The sequence below is a fragment of the Gorilla gorilla genome, chromosome 10 (genome assembly GCF_029281585.2).
Source record: "Gorilla gorilla gorilla isolate KB3781 chromosome 10, NHGRI_mGorGor1-v2.1_pri, whole genome shotgun sequence".
NCBI classification, from domain to species: domain Eukaryota; kingdom Metazoa; phylum Chordata; class Mammalia; order Primates; family Hominidae; genus Gorilla; species Gorilla gorilla.
The window spans coordinates 114,499,196-114,526,967 of NC_073234.2; the positions used below are offsets into that span (position 1 = coordinate 114,499,196).

The 27,772-nt window shown below is 39.3% G+C and overlaps 1 protein-coding gene and 1 long non-coding RNA gene across 16 annotated transcripts in view; one reads left to right on the plus strand and one right to left on the minus strand.

Moving 5' to 3' along the window:
- Positions 1 to 27,772, minus strand: part of ANKS1B (ankyrin repeat and sterile alpha motif domain containing 1B) — a 1,254,535-nt gene that overhangs the window by 341,340 nt on the left and 885,423 nt on the right. For all 15 annotated transcript variants that reach the window (XM_019038847.3, XM_019038842.4, XM_031016570.3 and 12 more), the window contains one exon: positions 7,269 to 7,367. In XM_019038847.3, the coding sequence (XP_018894392.2) occupies positions 7,269 to 7,367 (99 nt within the window). The remainder of the gene's footprint in view (positions 1 to 7,268; positions 7,368 to 27,772) is intronic.
- On the plus strand, positions 15,719 to 27,467 carry LOC109029176 (uncharacterized). Its single transcript, XR_002008231.3, has 5 exons — positions 15,719 to 15,980; positions 19,379 to 19,498; positions 19,742 to 19,858; positions 22,169 to 22,235; positions 26,979 to 27,467. It is a non-coding gene; the product is annotated as an uncharacterized lncRNA (long non-coding RNA).

Consider the following 27,772-nt stretch of genomic DNA (forward strand, 5'->3'; position numbering starts at 1 on the left):
ATCTGAATGTTAAGGACTTAGAGAGCACTAGCGTCTTTAAGAGAATGACTCTGTTCTCTTGAAGATGCTAGTTCTTTCAAGGTCCTTAAAATTATCTTCATAGAATGTCTCTGTTCTCTTAAAGACTCTAGTTCTTTCAAGGTCCTTAAAATTCAGATGTAACTTCTTTGAAAGAATGTCACATTCCTAATACTCCTTTCAAAGGCTGAAATAACCTGTGATCTCATCATATTAAGACTTATTTCTAGAGTGATTCTCTTCATCTATGACATAGGGGTAGCAGAGTGACACCTATAACCAAATCTGGCCCCCAATGCTTTGTTTTGTTAACAAAGTGTTTATGAAAGAAACCCACAGTTTTTTTTGAGGGGGTGAGGAGGGGCAGGACTTCTGCTCTCCAGTGTGCCACAGTTTCCACCACTCCATATTGTCTTTTCTTTAAAAGTGTTTGAGTTTTCAATCCCTACAATCTCTGCTCGCACCATTTTGAGGGGGTCAACTGTTGCTTTGATCTATTTTCTTCATTCAGGCCTAAAATTAAATGACCACTTGTAACTTTCTAGCTATGTTAGTTTATTAGAACCCATTTTATTTGCTAACATTCTTAAAGCTTTGTCCAATAGAGTTTAGTAGACTCACTGACCTAATATATATGGTAAAATACTCTTTTCAGTAATGAGGCAACAATGAAGAATAAATACATTTTAAGAAACTGTGCTGTTTTATGGGATTACTGATTTGTGTATATCACTTAGATCAGTGATGTTCAGGTTATGAAGTGATTATGTACAATTTGCAAATATCTAGTGTCCCTAACTTCCGTATTATCTTATATCATGCTACATTATACCTAATTCTACAGACCAGAGACATGTGCCTCTTTTTTGAGTGGCAGTAGCAAAGGTGGCTCTTAAATCATCTGACTGTGAACAATACAGTCCCAGGAAGATGGCCCAAGGAAATAAAAGGTGTTTTTTTCCTTGTAGTTTTTGATGGATTATTCCATTTTAACTACAAATGTGGACAATGGAAACTAGGCTGTAAAGTAGATCATTATAAAATGTACCTGGCCGACTTCTAAGATGTGCCCCACCCTGCCCGCCCTACCCCATGGTCCCCACCGTCTGGTATTCACGCCCTTGTGTAAACACCTCTATTATGTATGAACTGAATCTGGTGACTTGATTGTAATGAATAGAAAATGGCAAAAAGATGGGATGTCACTTGTGTGATTAGGTAGCAAAAGACTGTGACTTCCATCTTGCTAGCACTTTCTTGTCTTCTCACTTGCTCGTTCTGTTGAAGCTAGCTGCATGTTGTGAGATGCTCTATGTGGTGACAAGGAACTAAGGGAGGCCTCAGCCAACAGTGTGTGAGGCACTGAGGCCTCAGTCCGAAAATCCCTAAAAGCCTGAATCCTGCCTACAACCCTGTGAGTCAGTTAGAAAGTAGATCCTCTTGACTTGAGTCTTGAGACAGCTGTAGCTGTCTGAAAGATCCAGAGACAGAGGACCCAATCAACATTGTACCTGGCTTCCTGACCCACAGAAATTGGGAGATAATAAATGTTGTTATATGCCACTAAAATTTGGGGTAATTTGTTCTTTAACAATACAGAATATAAATCATCTATTGGAATAACAGCAAAAATTTTTTAGCCAAAGCCTCAAACTGAGGATAGAAAAGGGGGTAATTTAATCCATTCATTCAGAGGTGCTCAGTGCCATACAGTGAAAAAAATAATTAAATATATGTAGCTCCAATAAATATTGGTTAAACTGAGCAGAACTCAGAAGTAAAGGGCCACTAAAATTCAGGTGTTCATTATGTAGTAAAGTAACAGTAGCAATGAACAAAAGTGAATACCAGACATTGCACTAAGATCAAGAGTCCTGTGATAACAATATTTACTAGTCATCAAATATTTTTGGGTTTGAGTTTTGAGGAACTCCAGGATTTAACCGAGGAGAATGAGTAGGCAGAGAGACAACAGCAGAGATGCAGAGAGTAACTACGTATTGTGGAAGCCGAAAGAAGACAATGTTAATAGTGAAAATTTGCCCCATGGGGTTAACAAGAATCCTTGAGCTTGCCTTGCAAGAAGACAGACGAAGAAACAGCTTGTTATAATTCTCTCTGCTTGCAACAAAACTGGCTGACTGGCTGAAACTGGCTGGAACAAATAAGGCTGACTGGAGTCAGAATAGCACAGAATAGACTCGCTCCCCTGGGGGGTGACGTTTTGATGTCACAGCCTGAATTTCCACGTCATGTTTCAGACCAGTTCCCCATTAATTTGCACAGGCAACCCATGGAAAAGCACGAAGGGACAACTGCGCATGCTCAAGGGACTTTCCAAACTTCCCATTCCTTTCTGCCAATCACTAACCAACCGGGAAGCCCCGCCCCCAGAATCTCTCCCTTAAATATACCGCTTTAAGGCTGGTACAGGGCGACGGATTTGAGCTGGATTCCTGCCTCCTTGCTTGGCCGCCTTGCAATAAACCTTTCTCTCTACAAAATCCAGCGCTTCAGTGTTTGGCCGCAATTGTGTGCAGGCAAATGAACCCAGTTTGGTTGATAACAATAATTGTCAATAGTATCAGAGTCTGCTGAAGTCAAAGTAGGGTGGAGATAACAAAGGGCTTATGGAATTTCTGATCTTCTGCTTACTGGTGACCTTAGCACTGGTTGTAGGAGGTCGCAGCAGAGAAACAACTCAAGCCCTTGAGGGATTAGTGGAGCAAAGGAAATGGGGAGACATTGAGTATAGACAACTACTAAGTAATTCCAAAAGGTATTATAAAACTGGAAAGCATTAGAAGAAGAAATATTGAAAAACAGCGTGAGCATACAATATAAAATTTGCTTATGTGCTGAAATATACCGTCAACTCAGGTTGAGGGATATGAAGAGAGCAGATGCGATATGAGCCTTGACACAAAGTCCTGCAAACCTTTAAAATGAAAATCCTTTGAATGCCTGACCTTCAGGTGTTATATTATCAAAGGACAAAAGCGTTTATGCCCTTTTAAAAAGGAAAATGTATTAGAGGATTATCCAAAGACTTGGCCACATACAATTCTTTTCTGGAAAAAACTAAGTTGTATGTTGAAAATAAGTAATCAGGCAACATCCCTGTGTCCAAAGAGACAGAAAAAGCACAATAAACTTAACATTTCTAGGATAGTAGAAAAAAAGCCATTTTCTTGTGGAACTTTGGGTTTGTTTCCTTTCATAAAAAGGGAAAAAGGTGAAATTTGATCTTCAAGAAGTCCAGGAAAGCTTTTAGAGCTGAGAAAAGACAGAGTTGGGGTTGGTGAGGGAAGTAGACTCTGGGTGAAAACGGATAATTAAGCTTTACAAAAGGTCAAGCATTGCAAAAGACAGCGAGAAAGATGCATTCTATGTGTTGAATGTATCAAATGTAGTTGAGAAGATGTAAATCTTTGCACTGGTGAATATTTCAGTATTAAAAAAGACATAGTACAGGATAGCTATTCTTACAAAAGGAATAAACTTTTTTTCTTTGAAGCTTGACACAACAAATACAAATAAAAGCATGAAAAATATGCTTTGAAGTGTGCTAACACATCAAGATTGTACTGAGCAAAGCACCTTTTCTCTGTTTAGGAACAATCTCACTAATTCCACAACACAATATGTTAATTAAAGGATCCCAGGTAGCAATCATGGAATATTTCTTCTCATGACAGATGAAGAATACAAATATTCTGAAGACTGAAATTGTATAAACAAAATGAAGAGACATTTTGTCCGTTTTCTGGCAGTGCAAAATTAAAGTGAATGCAGATGAATGTGCTGGCAATAAAATGACACTATTAACCATCTGAAGATCGGGCTCATTACCTAAGAAGGCAAAGCATCAATTTGTGGCATTACAGCATTCTATTTGTGCTGCTTAATGTGCGTCTGGATGTTTTTATATACTCTCTACTAATTTGTGTGCAGAGTGAGCTCTTCTGCATCAGCCTCTCTACAGAAGCTTAATTTTGTATTGTTTCTCTTATATTATTTTCTCTAATGAGAATGATATTCTGTATTAGAAATAAACACTTCATTTATTCTCCAAATAATTCTAGGTTCAGCTTCTCTTGTTTTGCATTATCAAGTGGTGTGTACAGGATTACAGATTTATCTTAAAATTGAGGTGCTCTGATTAAAAATATACATTTGAATGACATGTGAAGAAAATATTCATTCACTCAGTCACTCACTCATTCATTCTTAAAAGAACGTCCATGTATTGGGTTAAGCATCATGGGAAATTCAAGGATGTTGCACTGTCTCTGCCCTCAGGACGTTTATAGCATAGAAGTGGCTGAATGTTATTAGTACCTTGAGATAGGAACAAGCACAGGGCCATAAAATCTCAGAGGAAAGGGAGGGTCAGTGTATTTTCTCATACCACAAGTATTACTTGGGTACCTACTATGTGACAGGTGCTATTCTAGAGGCTGGATATATAGAAAAGGGAATAAGACAGTCAAGGTCCCTGACCTTATGGACCTTGCTTCCTGAGGGTGAGACGGAAAATAATGAAGAAAAAAAGCAAATAAATAATATAACTTCAGATCACACTAAGTGGCATGAAGAAAAATAAAGCAGAGCAATAGCAAGAACAGTGATGGTAAGGGAAGGATGTGAATTTTAGCTCATGAAGGCCCCTGTGAAGATGTCACATTCGAATAGAGATTTGACAATGTATAGGAGCAAGTGTATGAAGTTCTGAAGGAAAGGCTTTCTAGGTAGTGGGACCTTTGTAGGACAGGATAAAGACTTTATTCTAAGTGGGAAGGAAATTCACTGGAGAATTGAAGCAGGGTATAGCATGACCTGATTTATATTTTAGAAGGATTATTCCAGATACTGTATAGAAATTCAATTATAGAGGGGTAAGAAGGTAACCTGGATAGAGGTTAAGCATCTGTGAATAGTCCAGGATAGAGGAGACCAATGAGAACTTGATTCATGTAGTCTAACCAAGGATGACAGACTAGAATGCACTGTGGTAGTCCATCTAGATAGAGGTGGTTGGTGAGGACTAGGTTGATAATTACTTAGATGGTAAGGAGTGGTTCCATTTTGAAGGAAGTTGCACAAAGGAAGTGATATGATATGATAATATCTGAGTTGAACTTTAAATGAATGGCAGCATGTGACAAAGCAAGTATTCATTGATTTGTTGAGTGCTTATCTATTTTTATGAACCAGGCACTGTGCTAGGTGCTATAGATACAGCAGTATGGAAGCCATTGCTGAAAGTGAGAACAAAACTTGCTGAGAAGGTAATATTTTAAGTAAACATACACAAGCAGAGAGGTGAACAATATGCTCATAGGAATTACTTCCTGAATTGGTTCTAAGGATGTTTTATTCTTTTCCATTTAGTGTAGAAAATTATGTGATTAAACTCCTTTGTATATTTGGCTCAGTGAATTTGCAAAAGGAGTAAGTGTCTTATCAGTAGAAATTCAATTCACTGTCAGTTGGGAAATTTCATCAGACAATTTCCTTAGAAATAGTGGTTAATATTTACTTTTCCCACTTAGGGAGGGAGAAAGTATAGCCTCTCTAGAAAGAACAAGAGGATAAGAGAGTACAAAACCTAGGACAATCTCAAATATCCAGGTGTATCTATTACAGTTCATCTGCCACCTGCCTCCAATCTGCCCCATAGTCTTTTTGCAAACAGATGACCCAACTTCAACTTTCCCTCCTTCTAATCCCACTTGTACACTGCCTCCAGAATTAACTGGCCTAAAGTAGTCCTGTCATGTCCATTCCCCAGTGCCTACAGAATAAATTTCAAATTCCTCAGCCTGACACACACTGACCCAACCTACTTTTTCTGCTTTATCTCTGACTACACACTTCTCAATTGTTTTAATCACCTTGAATTTTCTTCCTCTTTTTAAAATTATTTTTTGAATTGTGTGAATGTGTTATGAAATACACATAACATAAAACTTACCATCATCACCATTTTTAGGTGTATATTTCAGTGGCATGAAGTACATTTGCATTGTTGTACAAATCCCATTGGATTTTAAATGTCTATTTCCCTCATACTTCCAGCAATTTGTTGCCTGAACCAAATTTGTTTTTATATGGTTCCTGGGGCCTCCTGAAATGCCTTTTCCCATCCAAGTACTAACCAGACCCGAACCTGCTTAGCTTCCGAGATCAGATGAGATCGGGCACGTTCAGGTTGGTATGGCCATAGATCTGAAATGCATTTTCCTTTCCTTATCAATTAAAATCCCACATATCTGAAAGATTCATGCTCAGATTTTGCCTCTTCCTTTAGGCTACTTTGACACCTTATCTGGAAACAGGAGGTCAACTCTGTTGCTAGGTAACACACCGCTTACAGTACAAATGATGCCTGGTTGGTAAATTGCATCTGGACTAGGAGGGCCTATACATGAACTATAAATACACGATGGGGATGTGATACTTTGGACTTCCCTGAGTAATGACTCTTGTAATTAGGTCCCTTGTAGGGACCATGGAGGATAAGTCTATGGAGTTGTTGCAGGAGATATCGCCTCTTATGGGGCAGGAGGCTTTTAAGCCAGGGCCATTCCTGCACCCACCCAATATGAATCTAGTCTTCTTGAACCTGAGCTGCCACCTGGGGGGCCAGAACTGATATTTGTACTGATATTAGGACTCTCACTGAAGAGAAAATCTGAAACTTCCCTGGTGGCCAGCAGTGTTTTCTGTATCACATTTTTCTAGGTAAATCTCAAGCTAAGGGTTCATGCCTGTAATCCCAGAAGTCTGGAAGGCCGAGGTGGGTGGATCACCTGAAGTCAGGAGTTCAAGACCAGCCTGGCCAACATGGCAAAATCCCATCTCTACTAAAAATACATACACACACGAAAATTAGCCAGGCATGGTGGTGTGCACCCGTAACCCCAGCTACTCAGGAAGATGAAGCAGGAGAATTGCTTGAACCCAGGAGGTGGAAGTTGCAGTGAGCCTAGATCATACCATTGCACTCCAGACTGGGTGACAGAGAGAGACCTTGTCTCAAAACAAAAAAACAATAAAACCTCAAGCCAAGTGTGGCCCATAGTAGTCTCGTAAGTCTGAATGTGCAGTTGGACCTAAGAAGATCTGCTCTTGAGGTTGCATCAATATGTAGAACTACTGTACTAAATACAAATACTCCTTGCATGCCTGGACTCAAAATCACTGGGAACCATACACAGGACTAGGGCAATAAAAGTATTGCTCACCTTTGGAAGGAGCTGGATTGCCTGTAGAATTCTTTGTCGGTGCCCAGAATTAAGGATTCCAATTTCCAACAAATCCTGATCTTCCATAACATTGCTTCCCTGAAACAAAACAGAAATGTTACAAGTTAAATCAAGCATTTATACTGTGGATAAATAACAAGGATTTATTTAATACAGAGAAAACCAATGAGTGACCTGATTTTTATGAACAAAGACATACAGTCATTCTTCCGTGAGGCTGAGGGCAGAGTCGGTCACCTTGTTACTGATGTGAAGGCTAGGAGAAAGCTCCCCTCCCCTCACAAATATCTATCGTGGCTTATATCCACATTGGGTTATCTGCATTGGAGATTCATTCGTGTGACTTAAAACTTTGTTTCTGCACATTGTGCACATGTACCCTAAAACTTAAAGTATAATAATAATAAAATAAAAATAAATAAAAAAAAGAACCAAAAAAAAAAAAACTTTGTTTCTGTAAAAATGTGAATGCTTCTAGTAAGAGTTGCCATTTAGGATTATCAGTGACTTACACATTGATGTGAATGAATCATTTTTCCCCCCTTGATGACAGATTTTGTGAGGAAGGCTGATAGAAAAATTGACATATATTAGGCAGGTTAAAAGTGAGAGTTAATACTTAATTTCAAAATATTGAGTCACAATAGCAAACACATAGAATCAACCTAAATGCCCATCAATAATAGCCTAGATAAAGAAAATGTGGTACATATACACCATGGAATACTGTGCAGCCATAGAAAAGAATGAGATCATGTCCTTTGCAGGGACATGGATGGAGCTGGAGGTCATTATCCTTAGCAAACTAATGCAGGAACAGAAAACCAAACACCACACATTCTCGCTTATAAGTAGGAGCTAAATGATGAGAACACATGGACGTAGAGGGGAATAATACACGCTGGCGCCTGTTGGAGGGTGGAGGATGGAAGAGGGAGAGGATCAGGAAAAATAACTCCTCAGTACTAGGCTTAATACCTGGGTGATGGAATAATCTGTACAACAAAGCCCCATGACACAAGTTTACCTATGTAACAAACTGCACGTGTACTCTTGAACATAAAATAAAAGTTAAAAAAATTATTGAATGCCAGACACCAGATCACGATATAAAGATTGAATGATGAATAAGATGCAGGGCCCTGCCCACAACTGCCTTTATTCCTTCCAGTCCCGTGATGGAAAGGGACTGTTCAAAGGCAGTTAGGTAGGATGCTGAGACTGTGCTATGATGGTGACACTTGCTTAGGAGTCCAGAGGGAATCCAGGATATTTTTTCAGAGAAAAGGACATCTAATCAGATATAGGAAAAATGGGTGGTTAAGGCATAGCACCTAAAAGAGGAAGGACAATGGGGAAATTATGTGCAAAGACCTGTGAGTAAGAAGGAATGTAGTATACTTGGAAGCATCATGTTCTGGGATAATATGGAGAGAGGAGCAAACGGTAAGGCTGGACGAGTAAGCAGAGGGCAGACCATACAGATATTGCATGCCATGCTGAGGGCTTCAGACTTCATCCTGACCATAATGGGAAGCCATGGACAGCTTTTAAGAAAAAGAGTTACATGCTGAGATTCCAAATTTAGAAACATTATTTTGATTTCTGGGGCTGGGCCTCAGTTTCCCTACCTATAAAATGATAAAGTTGAGCCCACAATGTCCAAGGACCAGTTCAGTCCTAAAATTCTCAGATTTCAATGGTTATTTTAAATCTGTGATTAATATTTGAATGCAGAAGTTTACATATTGCTCATTTTATCCCTAGATTTTAATCTTTCACGGTTTGTAAGACAGAGTTTCTCTTTAAATTGAGGCGTCTATAGAGGTTCAAGAATTCAGATCACTATTTTTTTTGACAAATCAAACTCTGTCCTACTTATGTGTAACACAAAAATGCAAGAATAGAAATGACAGAATATCCATTTATTTAGTGATGAGTACCGTTAGACACTCAAAGCAAAGGAGAATGAATTTGAAAGGGTGATTCTGGGGCATGGAGACCACTGTGGTTGTTTTCTAGAGGCGATGTGGGCATAGACTAACGTAGTAGTCACAGGAGCAAAAAGAAGCAGGTGGATTTGAAAACTATCAGGAAGTTTGACTTGGAGATTGAACATGTGGAATGATGCAGAAATGTGGAATACACACTGATTCAAGGCTTGGGCAGTGAGTGGAACTTGATGCCTTTTATTATGATAAAGGAGGAGGAACAGCCCTAGTGGGGTGCAAAGTGAGACTAACATCTTTCCCTGGACAGGGACAGAATAGATGCATGTAAACAACTTAATAATATCAGACTATGCTATAAATGGATAACTGGCTGTTCTTAGAAGGATTAAAGCCACTGGAATGGCACCACAGCTAGGGATTTAAAACGGGCATTCACTGGACAAAAGCATTCCACCTACTCATAGTGTCATTCTTATGCTTAAGCAACACCAGCCATCTCGGAGGAAGCAGAATGATCCAGGTATTCAGCAGCATGATAATGAAAAGCCTAATGAAAAACAAATAAAGCCAGTCTTGGCAACATGCCACAGGAAATATTGCTCTCAAGAAATTACTCAGTGCACACAACAGAGCATGGCTGAGAATACAAATGACTTCATTTAGAGAAAGCGTTATTATTTCCAGAAATGGACTAGTATGGCATGAGCGAGATATGTGATACCATTCTGACTTTTACTCTTTGAGGAGTTACCTGGCCCTTAAGAAAAAATCTTTGGCCATCTTTGTGCTAGAACATTACCAGGTTTTCCAGGTCCTAACTTACCAACCCACAACTTCAGCCCGTGTAGAATAGAGGACCTGGTTTCTTTGCAGAAACAGAAAGCATATGAATATCCCATAGTGTGCATAGCTACTATCTCTAGGTAATCCTGACAACTGGATTTCAGTGTTTGAATACTGAAATGTTTTGGTAAATTAAATCCTAAAGATCACTGTTCTTCCTCTACACCTCCAATATGCTATTTTCTGTATCTTCAGTAAGAGAGGAGTCCTTTTGAAGAATTATAGGGAAGTTAGATATTTTTAAAGAAGGTGTTGAGTACATAAGAACATCTTTTTGAGCCAAATTTCCTAGCATATAGGATAATTGCCAAACATTTTTGAAAAATGAACCAAAATTATGGGAAGCACAAGAAAAATAGTGAAAATGTGTCAAAGGGGAAATGGCACTAATTGGGAAATGGAAAGGAAAGGATTTACTGTCCCCAGTGAGGCATGCTGTTAGAAATTTTCTATTTTATCTTTTTCTATAATACATAGGGATGCCAAAAATATCCTAGTACATCATTCAGCCAGCCTTTTGTCCAAACACTAGGGGACTTGGAGTCTGCAGAACTGGGTTTGGATCATGGCGGGGCAAACTTGGCTAAGTCATATATTCTTTGTAGGCTTCCTGGTCCTCACCCACCAAAAGAAGCAGTTTAATGAATATGTATTCAGTTTCAAAATGCTATGATTTCAGCCATGTTTGATTTTTGGTTGGTATCATTATATATAAATATAGATTGTATATTTTGAAATTATGTTTCAGTGTTTCAGAATTTGTAACCTAAAATTAGCTTTAAGAAGTGATTAAAGAGAAATTCAAGAATATATATATTTTTGACAAATCCATCTTGGTATGATGGACTTATAAAATTTCTTATTAAAGGAAATTATAAGATAACTTATTTTTATAGTAGTACGGATTCTTATAGCTTTTCAGGGAAAAACAAAATGTTTCAAACCTTATAACTATCTAACCATTTCTTTGGCACCTGGGTGACAGTTGTGCCATCAAAGACAATAAACATTCCCATTCTTCCTAGGGAGCTGGAATTAATTCTCACTTTATCACTTGCCTTTACTAAATGCTAGCAAATCTCAGTTTAACTTCTTCTTTTTTTTTTTTTTTGAGACGGAGTTTCACTGTTGTTGCCCAGGCTGGAGTGCAATGGCACGATCCTGGCTCACTGCAACCTCTGTCTCCTGTGTTCCAGTGATTCTCGTGCCTCAGCCTCCCAAGTAGCTGGGATTACAGGTGCCCGTCACCATGCCCGGCTAACAGGGTTTCATCATGTTGGCCAGGCTGGTCTCGAACTCCTGACCTCAGGTGATCCATCTGCCTTGGCCTCCCAAAATGCTGGGATTACAGGCGTGAGCAACCACTCATTTTTCTCAATAAAAACTGAACACAACTCTAGCTTTCTTCCTCCTCCATCATTTTTTTTTTTCACATAACTTTTAGGTCAATGATTTGGGGGCAGAGCTCCGTCATGTCCATCTTCTGTTTAGTCATCTACTACACTGCACTCTCAATCTCCTTTCCTACCCAGTACACTCCAGTCCCATGTTTTCATCTCCCATTTTCCTCCTCAACCCACCAGAATAAGCTGTTCCCCCCCATCAACTCCATAGAACTTCTCTGTCAAATGTTAAGAATGACCCCTCAATTGCCAAATGTAGTTGATTCTTTTAAATCTTGATTTCAAGAATTTACTTGCCATATGTAGGTGATGGCCACCATACTGGACAACAAAGATACAGAACATCGCCATCACTGTAGCAAGTTAAATTAGACAGTGCTACTCTACAGTTAGAGACATTGAAACTTTAGTCAAATCACAAAAATGGGGCAGTAGCAGGGAATCAAATCAGGGACTCAAAAATACTCATGAGTTTTTCTCAGGATGTAATTATTCATGTGCCTCTTAGTCAAAGTTCATGAACATTAAGTTTAGGGTCTTTAGCAAATTCTCTTTTAATTTTTCAGTCACCAAAAGAAATTAGAAGGTTGTTCTACTTTCAGCAACATTTCTTTATGGTGGGGCTATAAATCTATGTTATGAAAATGACAAGTCCAATCACTAACTTATTTTTGACTTTCTTAGCATCCACCAATCACACTGCATAAGGTGTTTAAATAACAATAATCAATAAATAAAGTTGTTTAGTTAATGACTTTCTAGAATGATCAAAGACCCAAATGTAGTATTTTTAGAATAGCTGTTCTTTGCCTGTCAAGAAATGTCTAATGCAGGGTGTCTTTACTGATCTCTTAAATCATGGAATGGAAAAAGTCACCTAAGGTTTTATGCACTAATAGCTGAAAGTGGAAGTTTCTTTGACCACGGGGAGAATATCTTAGGTACTGAACTTCTTCAGCTGTGAGAAACTGTTAGGATGCCCAAATAGAATGAAAAGCAGTGTTTTGTATTTAATTATTCATTAGAAGTAAAACAGCTATTTACCAAAAACATCTCAAAAATATCTGTACTGATGGCTCTGTCTCTCCAAACTCTGCATTTAAATTTTCTTGTAGTTTTTTAAACTTAATACTATATCTTATTCATATAGCAAGCTTTCCTTCATATTATATATTGTAGAAAATGTTAGGAAAATATATTTAAGGACCACAGGGAACTGGCTTATTCTTAATATAAACTTGAGTTGGATAATGTTATTTATTCTCTTCCTTCATCCAGTCCAAGACTAAAAAAATCAAGATGATACTGTTGATTGGGGAAACTTGTTTTTGCTCTATAATTAGCTAAATTAGATTCTTCTCCACAATTTATGTGACCTTAAATATTTCAAATAGAATCACTGTATAACAGAATGACAGCAAGATCTTACAAACTTACACATAGAAAAACATGTACTTTAGTTTGCTTTTAATATTTAGCCTTTTATAACATAAATAGCATGGTAGCATGAAACTGTACATAATTTTCTTGGAATAACAACGCTACCTCTCTGCTTCTATAGAAGCTTTGAGTCAATTTGATACCAATTTACAAGTAAACCCAATGCGTGTCTTCTCTGCATGATTGTGATAATGGTTATTGTGCTAAATACCAGATTTATTATTCCTCTGTCAGTGTTGGAACAAAGCTTTATTTAGCTTATCATATAGAAACACGGGTGACTATAACTGATCAGATAATGGATGATGTGCTTCTTCCAACTTTAACTTCCTCTCTCACACTAAAGAAATGGCAGTGGAAGAAAATTTTATAGTACACTAAAAAAATCCCTCTACCCTAATCCTCCATTTAAACGTATTCTGTCTACTGCAATACAATTTCTTGCATACAACTTAAGTAAATTTTCATGTTTTTAGCTTATGAGGAAAGCTTTCTGGATATGAAGAAAGCTTTCTGGATTCTTCAGACTATGTGGACTGTTGATTCAAAAAATATTACATCACTGATCAATAAGACATCATCTTATATGTGCAAGCTGTGTATTTTAATAAATTATATCTTAAGGTTAAGATATAGTTTAGCATTATATATTTAACAGCTACCATGATTACAATGAATTTTCTGTCACCGATTTTTTCCTCTTTATTTTTGAAACCCAATTCCCCTTTGAAACATCTGTTGTCAAGCTACAGAGAAAGAGAAGGAATTTAAGTAACCAGGTATTTATTTGTTAAAGTAACGAGCAGGATTTGGTGATATCATAAATTATAATTGTAATTCACTTGAGATGTGTTCATGTAGGTTTTAGAATTATGTGTATTTGTAAAAGAGTGCAAAATAATTTATACAGTAATTTGTACTGCCTTTGGTCAAAAATTTTATAGCTATGAGAGAAGAAGCCTATTCTTCATTTTTAAGGATGCTAACCCAGAGCTCCTTCAAGTAAGAAGAAAAGTTGATGTGAACAAAACTTTTTTGTATGCTCTTACTTCTCTCCAGATGCATATATCTGTATAAATATAAAGCTGATGAACACCTACTGTCTTCCTTCAACTTTCACACTGATAGCAGTTGGTGTTCATTAGTGTAAAGTAAATAGCACACTTACTGTGTCAGGCACTGTTCTAAATACCTTCCATATATTACTTTATTTAATTCTCACAATAACTTCCTATGAGGTAGGTAGCTTGTTCCCATAGCTGATAGGAGACTTTCTCAAGACTTACCCTATACTACCTCTAGCAGGAATCATGTAGGAGATAAAAGGTTGAGTTAAAAAAACATGGTTAGATCCACACCATTTATATTTTTACTTCAGAGTCATCTGAAATTCACATTTGAAAGCGAGTGTTCCAATGCATTTATGTTTGATTTCACAGTACCGAAGCAACAATGAACCCTCTCTATGGAAGAGAACTTGGAGAGCTGTCTGGCCTAATCTTCCCTGCTTTGCTCCAGTCCTTTCTGTTCACTGAATCCTGGAATCAGGCTTGGCAGGGACCTGGGGGGCTTCTAGTTTCTAGTCTAAACGTTCCCTAACTACCCACAAAGCTTTAACTTCTCTTTTGAAGTGTGGTGGGTGTCTCACTGGGTTGACACCATCCCCAGAGAGGTAGGGAGGATATTAAATGTTTTAAATGGCCTTTCCCAGCAGCTGAGTCTGAGCAGGGGGTGCGGCTGGGGTTGGGGTGGCACCTCTGTCCTACTCTTTTAGCTCCCACTGTGGTGCAGACCAAGTGTTGCAGGAGAGCTATCAGAAGAAGAACGTGCCAGAAGCGGAGATGAAAGGAAAACAGTTAGCAGCTGTCCTGTGTCCTTTTGTAATCACAAGCTGTGAAGCTGAAAAAAAAAAAAAAAAAAACTTCCTTGGGTAGGCTGTACATAATCTTGGCAGATATCTGAGTGTTGTTCTTCTGTCTAATATGCTGAACATTTCCCAGTGCCTCACAAGAGAAAAGTGAGACAGGGTTAGGTGAGTTTGGACACCTTGCTCCGAACAGGCAGGGAACATGGCGCCCTTGTACGTTCATCAAGCTCTTGCAAATGCCCTGTCACTGTAGATGCTGATGCAGAGCTCCAAAAGGAAGGGCTCCTCTGCAGGAGAAGCAAAAAGAATTTGCTCCTGGGTATTCCCAACACAGCCACATATAATGACGCAGAAAGAAGTACCTAAATAGATTACCAGCCATTAAGCATTCACTGTGTAGCAGGTACTTCACCCACCTTATTTATAAACCTTACAGCACCCTTGTAACATAGGTGGTATTATTTTCATCTTATAGAGGAGGAAACTGAGTCTCAGAGATGTGACACTATGGAGTCAAGTTCACAAGATAAGTATAGGATGGATCTGGGATCTGTGTTTTATTTGGTCAGACTCTGATGCTGATGCTTCCTTCACTACATAAAAAGAACCAAATGTTTAGTAGGGGACATTTTCTGGATGGAGATTCCGGTCCATAGATATGTAACGTTGCCAAGAAGTTACTCCCATGACCCTATTTTCACACACACAGGCTTACATCTATATTTACGGACCACAGGGAGTGACTGCCAGAGTTTCTCCAACACATTGAATTTCACATAAATTATTTATCTTCTGAAAGGTCAACTGGTTAGTTCTCCTTCTAAACTACCTTAGTGTATTCCAGAACCAAACATGTTAATCAAAGTGACCCAAGGTGTTTGTGGCTAAAGCACTAACTAACTTGCCATGTTTCCTGCTGCGAGGCAGGAAGTATCAGCATGGCATTAGGTTGTTGTGAGACATTCAGCTCTTCTGCAGTGCCTTGTCAAACGACCTGACTGGTCAACTGGGAAAATGAAGTTCTCAGGGCCAACATCGTGTTTGGGTGTTTTTCTTTTACGTCTGTATCAAAGCCAGATTTAAGAAGGAGGGTGTCTACAAATGAACGAAAGCAGAGGATGTCTGGGGACAAGCTAAGGACATTTGTGTCCCACACTGCATGTATTCTGAATCCAGAGAAAAGAGAGTGAGTTGCAGTCTCCTGAGAAGGCTATCCAGGCTAAGGAGCCTGTGATGGTGAAGGTGGATAATTTAGCCCTCTGGGAAGTGTAGACCTGTCAAAAAGGAGACTCATTAATTCATCAAAGATATGGTTGTCTTCAAAGAATAGACATCCCCAGATTTCAGGATGATGGGGTCTCTTGACACTGAGAACTACATTCAGAAATAGCCAAACAAGAGGAAAGGAGCAAAGAGGAAGAGAAAGGGAGGGAGGAAATGAGAGGAAGTGTTTATTCTTAAGGGTGAAGGTAGTGGTGAAGGGAGTAGAATTTCCTGATAAAATACAGAAATTCAAATTTAAGTGGCATCATGTATTTTTATTCACTTAATCTGGCTGCCTTAGACAGGGGGTCACTGAAATCTGGAAATGAGCTGGCAGAGTCCAGTCCAGAGCTACCACTGAGGCAGGCATTGTCATTCATTCATGTAGTCAGCATTTGTTTGTTCAATAAATATTTTTTGAGCATTTATTATGTGCCAGGCACTGGGCTGTGGTTGTGAGATACAATGAGATCAGGACAGACAAGGTCCCTCTACCTTTAGAATTTACAGTCTAGTGGAGAAAAAGGGAAACAATGGAATAAAAAAATAGATAAATAATTATTTAGCAAAGTTTTACTATATACCAAGTATTTACTGTATTAGTAGGGACTATTAAGCATTTGTCTTGTTTGTTGTTCATGATAAATTCTGATGTTAGTATATACAATTATTATCCTTATTTACAGATAATAGACTAAGAATTGAAGGCACAGAAAAGCTGATAATTAGTCTAAGGTCACACAGGTAGTAAAACTGACATAAAGGGAATCAATGGAGTTCTAAAATAAAAAATAAACAAATAAATAACAACGGAGATCTATGTTAGAAAGACTGGTGAGGAAAGTCTCTCTGAGAAAGTGACATGTAATTAAGAACTGAGGGGATTAGAAGGAGCAGCCTAACTGTGAGAAGAGCTTTTACAAGGACATTCCAGGCAGAAATAACAGCAGGTGCAAAGGCACTGGGGTGAGGAAAAAGGTGAGGCATGTTTTAGGAACAAACAGAAGCCTACTGAGAATAAAATTTAGTGACTGAGGGGGACGAAGACCTGGGAAAGAAATGCAGGAAATAAGACAATACAGAGACTTGCAGACTCTGATAAGGACTTTGATTGTATTCCAAGTGCAATGGGAAACATTGAAGGAAATATACTAATTTGCATCTTCAAATATACTCTGGATTCGGTGTGGAGAATGGATGGAGAAATTGGGAGGTATGGAAGTTGAGCTTGACAATCAAAATTGAAATAACAGCCTAGAAACATAAATAATCTAAAGGAAATGTGATGAAATATGACCTTTTGGGAGACTATGGGAATGGGTCTCACTGGGGGGGGGGGGGGTCAAGTCTCCAAGCCAAATGCATCTTTTATTTGAATCAAAGAGAAAAGCCATATGACAAAGATGAAAATCAGAATAGTCTTTGATAAAGGTTCTATGTGGTTACAACTATGAATAAAGATTTAGCAGTACCTATGAAAATGAAAATGTTCAGACTCCATGGACCCAGCAATTCTGTTTCTTGGTCGTGGCAGACATTGCTGGGAGGCTGAGTCCTTTCCCTCTCACTACCTCCCACTGCAGAGGCTGGATAAGCTAAAGTTCTCAGCTTCCCTTTAAAGCAATGGTTGAACATGTGACAGAAGTTGTCATTGGGGAACTTCTGGAAAAGCTTTTGCTTTCCTAAAGAAAAGGGAAAAATTCACCTGCTACCCTTCTGTGCCCATAAGAAAGGACTCTCCTCAGGATGAGTGGCTAAACTGTTCAGAGAAGGTGACAGCGATGGGCCCACAGTCCTTGGACCTCCAATGATAGATATCTCCATTGGATACCTGGAGGCAGGCAAGGATAGGCCACGGAAGGGTTAGTTCTGCATAAAAAACGTTATTTAAAGCTCTCTCCATCTTTTGCATCTAAGTTGCTCTGACTAGTGTTTATCTGTCAGTGAAAATAATGATGGGGATGTGTACCGTGGCATGTAATTAATAGAGGTTATAATGGAGGCAACAGGATATTTACTATTTATTTTAGGCAGACAGGGGTATGATAACATAAAGAATAGCAGAGAAGGGATACTAGGAAGAATGAAAGTTATCAGATCCAAGTTGGGGTGTGTGTGTTTGTGTGTCAATTATAGCATTGCCTCTTCTCATTTTGACTTAACGTTGTGAATTTCTCATAAAAAGATTACTTGAAGGAATTTCTTTACTCTGGATTTTGGTTTCTATGAAAAACTAAAACGGATGCAAAATTACCAAAGTGCTCATGGGACTAACAGGTTCTAAATCTGGGAGTGGGTTTCAGCTTATAATTGAAGATGACAGGTGTCCAGAGATTGTATAAAGTTATGGTTCTAAAGGAAGTACAGTTTTACATAAACCTGGTATTCTACAGGAAAAAATGTTACTCTTGAAATCCAAACACATTATAATCATAACAGGGCAGAAACAATAAGAACATTTAGGGGTATGTTAGGTTGACCTTAGTGTGTAGCTCTTCCATGAACTCTTGAGAAGTCAGAGTTTTTGTTCAGGTCCTTTGTAATCTGGAGTGCCTTTGGTGGGCAGTGAATGGCGATTATTGAAAGAGTTGACTGACAGAATATTCCTGACTTTTCCCCACATTTATTTTTAGTTTTGGTTTTGGTCTTGAAGACATTTTTCTTAAGATGTCTTCAGGAAAAAAAATGTTTTTTCCACATTGAAAACTTTGTTTTGGCTTTTTCAAGTTTAAAATTCGGTGATGGGAAAACTTGCTCGCATCACAACAATGGGATTAAGTGTGAGGAGATGATCACTGTGGGCAGACAGGCAGGAGGCTAACCCCACGAAGGGCTAAACTAAAAGCTGAGCAAGAGCTCCACTAAGAAGAGCTCTTCGAACTGTTCTGGGACTGGCTAGGGCCGCTAATTGTCCTTGGGTTGAATATGAAGGGAAAATTTGTATCAGGGACACAAATATCCTTGTCCTTTGTATAGCATCTATATCATGAAGGATATTCTCATTTTTTAACTCCATTTTCTTCACTGAATAATATTACTCAACCTGAAAGAAATACAGGGGAAAGAAACGGAGGGACATGCATTCTCACAGTGAATGTAATTAAATGTCCTCCTGTCTAGTTTTTCAAGTTAAAGGTTCTGAGTTTTGTTTCCAGAATATTCAACTGGTACTAAAAGCATCATGAAGTCCCTCATATTTAATTAAATGGTGCATTATTAAAAGGGGCACACTCTATCTAGGTTAAAGAGGTGATAAACAGCTATAGAATTTCATGTTTCTTTCTACTTGGTATTATATGTCTTGTTTCCTTTACTGGACAGCAAACTTCTTGGGAGAAAGGATCATGCCTGAAGCTTCTTTGCATCTCCCCTAACATCTGTTTGCTAAGTGTTGAATAAAATAAAAGCTTGAATAAAATAAAAGCTTGAAAGAATGAATCTGTAAGTAAAAACATGAGTTTTTTAGATTTATTAAAAAACATTTAGTCTAAAGATCACTAAGTAAGTTTATAGGAAAAGCACTGAAATTTTGAGCTGGACATTCTAATATGTAGGATGCCTGATGTGTTTTTCCCCCCTAATTGAAAGAAAGATAAAGATGGAATTGCTGGTACACCATAACACCAAAATGTTCTTAATTTTTTTTTCAGTTTTGCAAATTCTCATGATTTGATTTTCATCCAGGACTGTCAGTTGAGACATCTGATAATCTAAAAGCATTCAGAGAATTAGGATCCCATATGGCTCGAAAATATTTCCTATCCAGCAGGAAAAAGAGAACATACCATGAAAATAGTACTGGTATATCCTTCAATTTATGTGTACGAGGAGCATAAATAAGTTTAAATCATTATTCAAAGTATAATAATTATAATGATCATAAGGACTGATTATAACAACCAAAATAAAAAGAATATACAGTTCTTCATAATCACGTGACATTATAAAAATCAGAAGTATACTTCAAATCAATGATAGTAATAGGGTTGTGTTTGTCTAACAGAAGCAACAGTCATTAGAAATGAGCATGGGATTAGGAGTCCTGGCTTATCACTAATTAACTGTATAAATCTGAAAAGGTAATTTAACTCCCTTAGGTCTTAATTTTCTCAACTGAGCCATGAAAGGGCTAGACCAGATGTTCCCTTCTAACACGGCATCTGTTCTGGAGGTTCTAACAAGGAGTACATCTACTCATACACTCCTATTGCCTGAAGAATAATTAATTCTTCTTGCTTTGGGGGAAATGTCATTTTCTTCGGATAAGTGTTCAGTATTGAGAGGTGCACTTACATAATGGTGAGGGAGCAAGGAGACCTGGGCTTAGTCAGCTAATTTCACCAACAAAATTATTACTGTTACTAACAATAACAATAACGGCTATTCATTGAGAGTTAACTGCAGGCCAGACACTGTGCTTTTATCCTCTGAACAATTCTATAAAATAGATATCGCTATTATCATCCCCATTTTACAGATGAGAAAATGGAAGCATAAAGATTACTAGGAACTTGGCTGAGATCACACAGTAAGTGGCAGAGCTGCTTTGGAAATGAAGATGGGTGTTGGAATCAAATTCCCCTCACCCCACTGGCTTCCCATAGCTTTGACAAGTGTCTTCTGCATGGAATTGCCTCAGAGATCTGATGGATGGAGTCTTTCTCTGCCAGCCCAGTCGTCTCCATGAACCTCCTTTCCTACAATTTCTACCCAGGGATTGAGGATTATTAATAAAAAGAAAAGGAATTGAGTGCTCCTGGGTTCACCTTACAGCTCTGCACTTTAATAGCAGTGTGACTCAGGATCAGCAATCTTCTTTCTTTGTCCGTACAATGGGGATAACACTAATGCTTATCTTTTAAGGATATGGTGACATAATGTTTATGAAGTTGCTTTATAAACTCTAAAGTAAAATTGCTAAAAATAAAGCATGCCTGCTAGGAACTACTTTTTTTTTTTTTTTTTTTTTTTTTTTTTTTTTTTTAGAACATAGCACTGTAAATCTTCTAGTTTCATGTTGTTTTTGCTGGTAATAGTCTATTCTGAAAGAGGCAGCATGTGTGATGGCAGAAAAATTCAGAGTTTTTTCCCCCCACCAGCTCTGCCATTTACTTAGCTTTGTGGCCTTGGGAAAGTCACTTGATCTGGCATCCCACAGGGTCCCATACTCTACGGGCCCTGCATTTGGGGTTTAGTGTTCTGTGGTTGCTGTTTTGAAGTTCTTCCTAATTTTTTTCTTTGAGTTTGTGTGTTATAAGTGAAGTCTGAAGGGACAACGGAGCATGCGCTGGGCTTGGCACCTTAGATCATGGGAGGTCTTGCTTCCTGCTGCATCTTCAGGATGGGTTCTGCCAGAGACCCTCTTCATTGGTTTCTCTATCTTTAGTCCTGCCCAACCTCCCTTTCTCTGTTGAGTCCTAAAATTGCTGCCATCCTTCACTCCTAGCAGGAGTCTGGGTGCCGGCAGAGGGAGGGCTTGGGTGGGTCACTCAAACCCATGGCACCTTGGGGCCGAGCATGGCATCGCCCATCCCTGCCCTAACAGGTAGCAGCATTCCAAATCAAATGGGTGACCAGCCAGAAGCTATCCCAATCCAGATATCAAGCATGTCCTGATGAAGAGATTTAAAAATCCTTTGCGGGGTGGGGGTCCCCTGTCTGCTATGGATGGAGGTAATGTGGCACTGGATAAAAGAGATGCCTGGTTAGATTTTCTGGGACCCTGCTCTATCCAGGACACTGTGGTAGTCAGGAGAGTGTTGGGGGCCTGGCAGTGGGGCACCTGTGCCCTGCATAGGAGGCACGGTCCAGGGTGCTTGCATGGGGCTGCACTCTCACTACAAGTGTGCCTTGGAATGCTCCTTTGGCTAGCTCCATGCCTGGAGCATTCTCCCTCCTTCTAACCGTCCTGGGTTTGGCCTGTATTTGTCTTTTTTGACCAGATCAAGGCATCCTTTGGATAAAAACACAAAATATAAACTGGGGAATTTGGTATTCCTTCATAGGAGTTAAACGCTTTAATATTTTCATCTAAAAGTAGCATTGCACAATATAAAAATGAATGACAAAATTCATGCTAATAACATAAAATTTTAATGTTTCTTTACACAGAACATTAAATAGTAAACAAAAAACACCATGACAAGTCTAAAGAGAGACCACAAAAGGAAGGAAAAAGGTTTGTACATATTTTTAATGGCACTCTTTCCCCTGCCTTTTGAATAGGGGGCCCCACATTTTCATTTTGGACTGAGCTCCACAGATTATGTAGCTGGCTGCGCTCCCAGGATGTAAGGTTTGCATAATCACCTGGTCCTTGCTTCACTTCACAGGTATATTTGCAGCAGCTCTGCTTGTAGTTGGTAAGCTCAGTTAAGCAACATAGTTGGACTGACTCAAGAATAGCTTACCATCCAATGATCTGTGGCTTTATCTTTACCTTTCCAAGTGGGTAGAAAAGGAGTAATGGGAGCCATTCCCTTGGAAACTACTGAGGTCACTTAACCCTAACAAAGATGATGCTTCACTAGATGTTAATTAGAGATCATTTCCATTTTTAGTTTTAGTTCTAGAGGTTGCCTTAAAAATTATGAGGGCAACAGGAAACACTGAACTTGCCTAGACTTCTGGGGCTTCTTTATTCATTGACTTATTCATTCACCCATTCAATCATTCCCTCCTTCACTCACACTATCATTTCACAACATTTACTGAAGTGCTATCATGCTGCCCACACTTTAAGTATGGAGAATTCAAAAGTGATTGAGGCAGTCTCTCTCCTAAAGAAGCTCAAAGTCACTGGGGGAGGGGTAAGGTGGAGGTGGGATCAGAGGGCTTATAAAGAGATTATTTTTATTATTGTTTTGAGACAGAGTCTTGCTATGTCACCCAGGCTGGAGTGCAGTGGCATGATCTTGGCTCATTGCAACCTCCACCCTCCAGGTTCCAGTGATTCTCCTGCTTCAGCCTCCTGAATAGCTGGGATTACAGGCACATGCCATCACGCCCAGCTAAGTTTTGTATTTTTAGTAAAGATTGGGTTTTGCCATGTTGGCCACACTGGTCTCAAACTCCTGACCTCAAATGATCCACCCGCCTCAGACTCCTAAAGTGCTGGGATTACAGGCATCAGCCACTGTGCCTGTGTCAAAGAGACTATTTTTTTGATGCAGCACATACAATGATTATGGCTGTACAGAATAAAGATTCCTGAAGTACACAGCTTTGGATCAGGAAAGACATTTTGGGAAGGGGAACATCTCTGCTACCTGCTAAGTGATGAGGAAAAGTTAACCAGAACACAGGCAATGCTTGAAGCAAGAGAGAGAAGGCACTGCATGGATCGGTTGCAGCATGAACAAGGGCAATGAGAAAAGAAATGGTATAGTGAGAGTGAAAACCAGAAACCAGTTTACAGTTAACCAGGTGGAAGAAACAGGGAGGGAGAGACCAGGTAGCCAGCCTTGTAAGCGATGATGTGAAGTGGGCTTCATCCTGTGGTTCTGGGCAGTTGGCAAGTTGTTTTATGCCTGTAAGGGAGATGGCTGGATTTACAATGTAGAGAGCAAACTCCAGTGGCTATCTGAAGTGTGGATTTGAAGGGCTAAAACTGGAGGTTGGAAGCCCATTTAAAGAGCTCTTGCAGCCATAATACAAGAGACAATGAAGATCTGGACTAGGACAGCAGCAGCAGGAATGGTGATGTAGTAAAGAAATACTACAGAGCCAAAACTGACTGAACTTGATTATTGATTAAATATAGGTATTGGTAGAAGACAAGTGTTAAGAATAACTGTCAGTGCTCTTGTTTGGGTAACTGATGGTTAAGGAGTCAGGTGAGAAATAGACTTTCAGAGGAGGTAGAGGGTTTGGAGGTACAGTGTTTTGTTTTTGTTTTTGAGACAGAGTCTCACTCTATCACCCAGGCTGGAGTGCAATGGCACAATCTCGGCTCACTGCAACCTCCACCTCCCGGGTTCAAGCAATTCTTGTGCCTCAGCCTACTGAATAGCTGGGATTATGGATGTGAGCCACCATGCCCAGCTAATTTTTGTATTTTTAGTAAAGACAGGGTTTCACCATGTTGTCCAGGCTGCTCTTGAACTCCTGATCTCAGGTGATCCACCCACCTCAGCCTCCCAAGGTGCTGGGATTACAGGTGTGAGCCCCTGTGCTCAGCCTTGAGGTGCAGTGTTCTGTTTGGGACATGCTTAGGGGCCTGTGGAACTGGAAGGAGGGGATGTTAGCAGACAGTGAGAGGAGGCTGAAGTTTGGGGAGAGGTTCAGGCTAATGTTGTAGATTTGGGGATGATCAGGGCTGAGGTGGTAGCTGTATGAAATGGATAAATGCAGCACTGAGAAGAAAGGGGAAGTGCCATGAGAGAAAGAAGGAAAAGATGAAGTTAATGAGGAAAAGAGGGAGAGTGTGTTGTGTCAGATGCCAAGAGGGTAACGAGTTTCATGAATAAGGATATGAACCAACTGTTAAATATGGCAGAGAAGTCTTAATGGAAGTGGAAAAGGCCCTTCGGTTTGGTAAAATACAGCAGCTCATGAGGACCCCAGGAGGAGTCTTTCCAGGAGACTTTCCACTGTGGGTACAAAAGCCAGATTAGAGGATTGTGAGACAAAAGGGGTGGAGACAATGAATGTAGACGATTGTTTTGAGAAATCTGAATGAGTAAGGGAGGAGAAAATGTGCAGCACAGCTGGAGAAGGAACAGGATCACAGGAAGTTGCTTTATTTTCTTCTTCTTCTTCTTCTTCTTCTTCTTCTTCTTCTTCTTCTTCTTCTTCTTCTTCTTCTTCTTCTTCTTCTTCTTCTTCTTCTTCTTTTTTTCACTTGTAAGAACAGGAGGTGACTGGGTGCACTGGGTCATGCCCGTAATCCCAGCTTTTTGGGAGGCTAAGGCAGGCAGATTGCTTGAGCCCATGAGTTCAAGAACAGCCTAGGCAACATAGGAAAACCCCATCTCTACAAAAAATAAAAAAGTTAGCTGGGCATGGTGGCATGCACCTGTAGTCCTGGCTACTCCGGGGGCTGATGTGGGAATATCATTTGATCCTGGGAGGCAGAGGTTGCAGTGAACTGTGATCATACCACTGTACTCCAGGTTGGGTGACAGAGCAAGATCCTGTCTCAAAAAATAAAAAACTAAAAAGAATAGGAGACTCTTAGCTGGGCATGGTGGTTCACACTGTAGTGGTGGCCACTTGGGAGGCTGAGATGGGAGGGAAAATTTTTTGAGGTCAGGAGGTTGAAGCTGCAGTGAGCTATGATCACATCACTGCACCCCAACCTAGGCGACTGATAGATATGTGTTTTGAAAAGATAACGCTCAGAGCAGGTTGAAACCCTGTCTCTTAAAACAATAATTGAAAAAAAAAAAGGAGACACTTAAGGGAGTTTGCAGGCAGCAGGTAAAGCACTAGTGGAGAGGGAAGTTGGATCCACAGGAGAGGGAAAGGAAAACTGCTGGAGGTAGGAGGGGCAGGCCTTGGGTGAGATAAAGGGCCTGGAAGAGGGAAGCAAGGATGGGTGAGGTGTAGAATCCTTACTCCTGAAGCCCTTCACTGCTGATACTTCTGCTATCCTTGGCATGTGACAATTCCTCAAGCTGAGGTCAATGCCACTGTGTCAACTGCATAGCAATTCTCTTTCTTGGGGATTCCTATAAAAACTCCCTCATAACAATTCCCCAAGTCTCTAGTCTTACCTTGACACCCCTCAGTCTTACACAATTCCTTGCTATTTTGACTAGTTTGAGGTTACCCATCATGAACTCCTTCGACATCTCTCCTATCTTGATTTATATACTCTTCTTGGTCTCATTTTTTCCTGCAATATTAAAAATTCTACTGATCTTTCAAGGTCCAACTCAATTGATATCCCTTATCTATGTCTCACTTTCATCTTACATATACATTTTTAAATTACTTGATGTCTTTTATGTTATCTTATAAGCTAATTTAAATACTTCTTAGAACAAGGAAGGGATTCAATCAACCTATCAATCGTCATGATACCCTTTCTTATCTCATCTTCTTTTCATCTTCTTCAACTTTTTGACTCATTTTTATATCATTCCTCTGTGAAACTATTAAACCCCTTAAGGGCAAGTAAATGTTTTTTGCACCTGCTCTAGTATGACAATACATTATACATAATACCTACCTACTACAATTAATAAATTATAAGCTCCTGGAGGACAAGAATTTAGGAGTTAGCTAGCTAGATAGAGATGAATACACATGCAGAGATATATTTACATTCTCTCAAGTATACCAATTTAATCTAATACTTACTATATACTTGCTAGCAATTAGAGATATATAAAGATAAATAAAACAAAACACAGTCTCTGTCTTCCAAGGGTGCCAATCCAGTGTGGCAATCAGAGAATGAGAGGGCTTGAATGACATGCTGATAAAATTGGACTGTATTCTGCTAGGTTTCTTGCAGAACTTAGGGCAGAGGATATTAATAGATATGTGTTTTGAAAAGATAATGCTCAGAGAAGGATGAAGGATGAATTTGAAAAGAATGAGATTGAGGGTAGGCAGATCTATGAGGAGGCTTTTGCAATAGTGTGGATGACAGATAATAAAGATCAAGTGAGGGCAAGTTGGTTACAGATGAGATATTGAGTGTATATGCGTGTATGTGTATGTTGGGGGAGTGAGGTTGTGGTGCACAAGAATAAGTGTCCAGAAGTTATTTGCTAATATTACTTTTTAAAAGACATTAAATGGTAAATAGTAGTAATAACTATAGCTTATTACATATCGTGTAACACATTCCTCTAGATTGGCCTTAGGCAATATTGAGATGTGTTCCATTTCACCACTTAGGATCCTCTAGGCCCGATTTTGGCACTTTATTCTATATGATCAGCTATTTGTTCTTCTCTTATTACTTCAGGTCTCAAGTTTTGATCATCCTATGAGCCCATATATCCTTCAGAGCAAGACAATGTGAATAGGCATCGTTGCACTTGGTAGAGGTTTAGGCAAATAGTGGATGCCAAATAAATCCTTGTGGAATTGAATGGTATTACCTGGAGTTCCCTGAAGGTTGTACATCCTCTTACTCCTTGGCCTTTGGAACGTCCTTCTCTATACCTGGAATTCTTCCTCTCTCTCTTTACCTCCTCTGACTACTGTCTCTTTACCTCACTTTGACCTTCCTAGTTCTGTTTATCACTTCCTCTGAGAGTTGTTGCTTGATGCCCCTGCACTGGGTTAGCATATTTTGCTAAGCAGTCCACAGAATCACCTACTTATGTGTTTCTCTGCCAGCTCTATAAAGACAGACCAGACTACCTTGCGGTAATTTGTTCAGTATTTTATCCCCAGGTTGAGCACAGCACCTGGCATACAGTAGACATTCAGTAAATATTTGTTAAATGAACATGGTTTTGTGGGGTTTTATTTGTAAATCTGAACATTTTGAAATTTGAATCTTCAAATAGCTGGACATAAAGTGCTAGATCCATCCAGAGGAAAGAAATAATGGGAGACCATCTAGAAAAGTATTTTGTTCTTTATGCTATTAAATTCAGTAGAAATTAGTTATTATATTTTTTGAGGACTGTTATGCAATTAACACTCTGGAGAACACGAAGACAGTTCAGATTTCACCTTTCTATCCTGCCCCCCAAGAACATGCAAAATATCTGCTTGGCTACCCATTTTTTCATGTGTACACACTAGCAT